At 43.1% G+C, this 6,426-nt stretch overlaps 1 protein-coding gene across 1 annotated transcript; it reads right to left on the bottom strand.

Annotated features, from left to right (window-relative positions):
• Positions 1 to 39: 39 nt before the first annotated feature.
• Positions 40 to 4,216, bottom strand: si:ch73-91k6.2 (alpha-1,6-mannosyl-glycoprotein 2-beta-N-acetylglucosaminyltransferase). The gene is made up of 2 exons (XM_061811376.1): positions 3,989 to 4,216; positions 40 to 3,912 (listed from the first exon to the last, which is right to left on the bottom strand). Exon 2 carries the CDS (start codon positions 3,755 to 3,757, stop codon positions 2,501 to 2,503), a length of 1,257 nt encoding a protein of 418 aa, XP_061667360.1. The 5' UTR covers positions 3,758 to 3,912; positions 3,989 to 4,216; the 3' UTR covers positions 40 to 2,500.
• Between the last annotated feature and the right edge of the window lie 2,210 nt (positions 4,217 to 6,426).

Here is a 6,426-nt window from a genome sequence, read left to right as displayed (position 1 = left end):
GGATAACTAGTTTTGAAATGCAAAGGAAAACAGTTTGTCTAACTGTTTCTTTCCTAAAGTGGTTTGGTAAAAAAAATTAAAATGCTTGGAATCTCAGAATTACACATCAGTATTGAAAATGAAGACAATTTGCAATTGTGGAACAGCGAAAAACTTGAATTAGATGCATATTATTTGCTTTTGCAGGACACGTCTGGGCCCACAAGGCTTGAGTATAACATTTATTCGCTGATGGAGTTAACAACAAACTGATGTCACGTGTCACTTCGTGTGAAGAACCATGTTTGTGGTGCGCATGTAAAGTACACATCACCAAACATAAGGTACTGCACTTCCCCAGTGCCACCGCATCAAGCACGCAATTGAGCTGAGCACCTGAGGGTTATATGCTGCTTTTAAGAAGCTGCACTAGTGCTCATTTACCTTCAATTTTGAACATACTGTTTCAGGAAGTTTAGCCAGGCCGTGCCTTGATAAGTGTGTCTGGTTTTCTCTTGGAAGAGTAAACTTAAATGTAAATTGACAACACTGTTACTCAACAGTTGAGCAAAGTTCTGAATTACTCGAGCTCACATACACATTTTAAAAAATAGGGAGCGAACAAAAGGCTTCTCTTGGTTGTTTAATTTCACACTTGATGGGTAGGAAGGCACTCAGGGGAGACAACTATTTGAATACAGGGTCAAGCAACCAAAAGTACATTTTCCACAAATGTCTCTTTTTCACACAGAAATATCATTTTAAAGTAAAAACTCAACAGAAAATGACATTGACTAAATGGTACGGTTTAAACACCAGTACTCACCAAAGCCTCATAAGCAAGAAGCACTGTATCCCAGATAAATATGGACAATATTTTTAACTTTCTCCATTCTGAGAAAAAAAGTCAACAACAGCTATTAGGAGTAATTATCAGAATTTAGCCAAGACAAAATAAAAAATCACATTTGCACTATCCCGTGAAATAACCTTGAGAATCATGAAATCTATGGAGGGTGCGATTTGCAGTATGCCGCAGGTTTTTCACCAGGAATGACTAATATGGGTTACCCATATAGTTGCACTGTCATCAGTGAACAATCTTAGATTACTGACTGTGTAAAAAACAAGATGTGACAGTTCATTTCAAACCACTAAACATTTGTGAAATGAACATTGACATCCATTGCCCCCTACTCTTCTAATTTATGATTAATACTGTGTGTTTTTTTTACATCAGGCTGAGGTACAAAGGAATCATTAAAAGGCACTTTTGCACAATTACATCATTGATAAGACTGTGTTAAAATTCAGTTGTAAACTTACAAAACACAATTCATATTCATGCATTCTGCCTTTTGCTTGTATCACAAATGTACATTTTGGTATCCCGTCAGGTCAAGAGTCCAAAAGGCCACATTTCTCCTGTTTCAAAAGCAAACACACAGGAACAAAAATCAATAAATCAAGTTGTCATGTTTGATACCAGTGACGATCATGAAAGCGAGCTAACATGGAAGGCCTCAAGTCCATTGAACAACCATTATTACAGTCTAATGACACAAGCGCTGCTTTATGTGTGGATTCAGTAACTTTTCTTCAATTATGTGCATTAGTTTAACATTTCCAAAAATGTGCGAGTTTAACTGCACTTGAAATCGTACCATTGAAAGTACATGTATTTAAAAAAAAAAGGAAAAAGACTCCAACTTAAGGTTTTATTAAAGCAGCAGCAAACTTGACCAAGTTGTGTAAAATGTCAAATGTGAAGAAAAAATAAAAAAAGGAACTAATGGTCAAGGGAATTATATGGGTGGCATGTAAAAGGGACTCGTTAAGAACGTTAGCTTCACAGTTCTGAGGACCAGGGTTCAAAACCCAGCCCCACCTGTGTAGAGTTTGCATGTTCTCCCCGTGCCTGCGTGGCTTTTCTCTGGGCACTCTGGTTTCCTCCTGCGTCCCAAAAACATGGATTAATTGGAGACTCTAAATTTCCATTAGGTGTGATTGTGAATGTGAATCCTTGTTTCTATGTGCCATGCGATTGGTGTACCCAACCTGCAGCCCGAAGTTTGCTGGGATAGATTCCAGCACTCCATAAGTCTTGTGAGAATGGATGGGCAAATGGATGGAATTCTATGGCTTGAAAAATCTAATGCACCTATCTATCTTCTATACGGTTGCCCTTATTAGGGTCGCGGGTCACTGGAGACTACCCCAGCTGACTTGGAGTGAGAGACAGAGTTCACTCCAAATTGGACGCTATCCAATCTCAGATTAAATGCATGATACACACAATTTATCAATTCAGTTTTTGGCAAAAGTATATTTTTTGATGTAGATAAAAAAAAGCAATGCAGAAGAGTTCAAGCAGTGTATGTACTGTACAACATGCTTGGAATTCATTTACACCTGATTTTTGGAGGAAGACCTCTCGATCATGAAAACACACAAAAGTGGTGAATTTGGATGTAAATGTGCAGCCTGAACATTTTGAAACATCGTGATGTAAAGGCACAGTTCACAGACGTTTGGCATAGTTATTGCATAAAACATGGTCTCGGACATCTCCCCACCCTCCATTCTTCATATGGTCCTTGTGTTGAGCTGCTTCAGAAGCAGTAAGGACAAGAGAAGGAGGGAAAAGGCCATCTTTTGCTTTGCCAAGCGCCTCCTCAACCTTCTGCAAGGCCCATTCTGGCCTGCAGTTCTGCTTCTGGTGCAGTCCACAGTCCCCAGTGTGAAGAACCCGGGAGCCCTGAGCCACAAGCACTTTTATAGGCTTTGAAATGCAGGCACCAGAAAGATGCTGCAGAGTCCAGTCCCAGTTGTAATCATCATACGTGCAGAATTCCTTGCTGCAGCCCATCATCTTGTAGTACAACTCTCTGGAGATGGCCATACCTATGTTGTGTTTTGTGGACATCCACCCAGTGGTCAATACCTTGTTAGACAGTGTGGGGAAACCAGTAAAGTCATTATGGTTTCCCAAAGCAAGCAAATCACAATCCGGGCAGGTGTTCCTCCTGAATTCCACCATTGATTTATAGAAATGGAAAAAGTCTGGTAGAACGTAGTTGTCCTCCTCCAGAAATATTACAAATCCATTGTAGCCCTGGATTGCCTGCACTCGCTCCCACACAAAGTGTAACTTCCACCACCAGTGATGTTTGGTTTGAGTGATGGATGCTTCCCTGTAGTGTCCGTAAGAGTCTGGGTGCTCTGCATTGAGACATCCTGTTTTGAGGGCACTGTCTTTGGATATGTCCCGTGGGCAGTCCCTAGGATCCTGCCCGGGAAACTCAGTGGGATAGAGCTGAGTGCTGAACGGGAAATAAATTTGCAGTACCTTGCAGAACGTGATCCCTTGCACAATGGCGTTGACTTCCGCTGAAAAATAGTCATGGCTGAAGATGAGCAGGAAGCTGCTGACATCTGCAGCTTTCTCCAGAGACTTAATGAGAAGTTGGAGGTATTCTGGTCTGTTGTGGATCTGCACGACCAGTACCAGCTGGGGCTCCCCTGGAAACTGCTTGACATTTAAAACATGCTGCTTGTAATTGGCATTGTAGACAGATTGTGTCAGTTCTGACAGTGACCCAGAAAAGTCAAACTTTACTGTTTCACTTAAGCGTGTGTCCTGATATGCTTGATTTCCCACATCACCTGTGCCGTTCTCTGGAACTGACAGCACACGGGTAGAAACCAAAAGAGTCCAAACGACAAACGAAACCCCCAAAAGCACCAGCAGATTCTTTTTAACCAGCCGAAACCTCATTTTTGATAGATTACAAAAAGCAACCTTTGCTTTATGGCAGCTCACATTGTTCGGGAAGTCCTCTTTATGCGTTGCGTGTTTGATTTATCTAACTTCTCTCCCTGTTCCTCTCAACACCGTGCCAGCTGCCACAGAAGTTGTGCTTGCTTTTAATCCTTGTGAAGAGAAAGGAGCCAAAATAAGTATTCTTACCAAGAGCAGAAAGGTTGTTAAAAGTTATCTTCAACTTACCCTGACTGCGGGGTAACTTGTCAGTGTGTGCCGCTCGTAACAGGAAGAAAGGAAAGTGACGGAGCAGTTTCATCTTCTCCACTGTGCAAGTCTTTGACTGCTGACGTGTACAAAACAACCAAGCGTCACAGGGAGTGAGCGGCTTGCTGGACGAATCAGACCTGCACTGGTGTATGTAATATGAGAAGCAGACTTCAAGCCAAATGGCACTGTTTGACAGTAAAAGGGAAGGAGGGGCGACACTCTGCTGAGCTTGGAGCTGAAGTTATTCAAAACAGCCTGGGTAAAGTCCCCCCCCCCCCTCAGCGATGCAGTGTTGGGAAGATTACTTTGAAAATGTAGTTGTTACAATTAAAAGTTACCCCACTCGTAATGCAATAGTCGTGGAAACTATTTGGATGACTTTGTCTAAGTGACACAATTCATTACTGTACCCGTACATTGGATTACATTTTAAATGCACAAATAGGACCCTGGGATTTTCCCCTTAAAATGGAGGATTGAAACCAAAGAGCATTTGTTTGGAACTAGCCGCATATTTGTTCTTTACAGAAATAATAAATGGATAACAACACATGATAAAATGTTAATGCACCACTTTTTTCTCATTTTTACCTATATCATTGATACGAGTCAGGAATGTGTTAAACTTATCTGGTTGACACTTTAAAAGAAAATGTCCATACCATAACGCAATTTAGGTAAATGCTTTCTCCCTTTTTTTTGTATCACATGTGTTGCATTTTGGCATTCCTAAAGGGGACATATCTCCTGTTTCAAGAGCAAACACCCAGGGGAAAAAAATATATATCAATAAGTAAAGCAGGTGACACAGTGGGCAGCTGAAAAGCGTTGGCCTCACAGTTCTGAGGACCAGGTTTCAATCCCGGCCCCGCCTGCGTGGAGTTTGCATGTTGTCCCCGTGCCTTTGTGGGTTTTCTCCGAGCACTTCGGTTTCCTCCAATATCCCAAAAACGTGCATTAATCGGACACTCTAAATTGCCCTTAGGTGTGATTGTGAGTGTGACTATTGTCTGTCTCCATGTGACCTGCAATTGCCTGGATACCAGTTTGGGGTGTACCCGCCTCCTGCCTGATGACACCTGGGATAGGCTCAGGTGCTCCTGCAACCCTCATGGGCATAAGCGGCTAAGAAAATGGATGGATTAATAAATCAAGCGCTCACTATTACAAACAGTGACTGTCCCAGATGTGTGCAAATATTGTAGGTATCAGGTCTGCCGACACAAGATATACTGTGTGTGTCATGAACCAGCGTAGCCAAATGGAGGACTTCCAGGCAAAGGCATAATGTTCGGAGGGGTTTTATTCCAAAAACAGGTCCATCCCAAAAAGGCCGTCCAACACAAGTAGAAGCACAAAAACACTAGGCTAGTGGCAAGGTTCAGAAACTTAAACAGGGTCCATTGACAATGAGGCAAACTAAGAAACGTGACAAAATGTGGTCAAACTAAAAGGGCACAGACTCGCTGTGACAAGAGATTGCTCTAGACTTACGTATGCACAGTAGCAGAGTGTCCCAGAATGCAGTGAAGCATGTACAACAAACTGGCAAATGCCGATGACACATTTACCATTTAAAGGTCTAATCCAGAAGAAATGTATTTTATTGGTCTATCATGCAAATGTAGCTAAAATTTCATAAAAAAAATATTTGTAAAAATTCACAACACAACAGAAATCAAATAAATTACCGCCAAAGTGCACATTTTCTGTGTACTCCGAATGCCTCCCATGTCTGTTTCAAACCGAGGCTCTGTTGAAGCTGCTTCCGTGTGACGTCACTCAAAGACAATCCCAGTACAGAAATGGCTTCCTATATAGACAATCATACATGCAAGTGGGATCTAGAGAAGATAGACAGCAGTGGTGAACAGGAACAAAGCACCCCCCACACCCCACCCCAGTCTGTCTGGTGGGCATCCAGGCCACCCAAAGCAAGGCATTTGGCCGAGCAGGTCAGTAGGTCAGCCAGGACACCAATCACCAAGGTCCCCACGGGGCGACTCGGGAGGACGTCCTCAAGGAGGACCCCAAACCCTTAGCAGTAACCAGACGGGAGCTGGTGACGGCTCCGGATTAGACCTCCCGGGACGCGGTCACGAGTCAGTAGCTGCCGTAAGTTGGTCGATGCTGAGACGTTGTCGTGTGGTGGACAAGAATAGGTGGCCGCTGAGGCGTGGGTGGTCATTGGACGGCCAGGAATTGGTCGCCGCCGAGTCGTGGTCAACAAGCGGTCGAAAATCAATCACCGCCAAAACAGGAGTGGAAGGCGGCCGAGGATCGGTTGCCAGCGAGATGTGGTCGAATGGAGGACTTCCAGGCAAAGGCATAATGTTATGTTACTATATTCCAAAAACAGGTCAATACCAAAAGGGCCGCCAACCTTACTGAACACTTTCTTGTAGTTATCAGTT

Source organism: Syngnathoides biaculeatus, chromosome 23 (assembly GCF_019802595.1).
Source record: "Syngnathoides biaculeatus isolate LvHL_M chromosome 23, ASM1980259v1, whole genome shotgun sequence".
Classification (NCBI taxonomy): Eukaryota; Metazoa; Chordata; class Actinopteri; order Syngnathiformes; family Syngnathidae; genus Syngnathoides; species Syngnathoides biaculeatus.
Note: the sequence above shows the minus strand (reverse complement) of the source record. Positions and strands in the feature narration are given on the sequence as shown.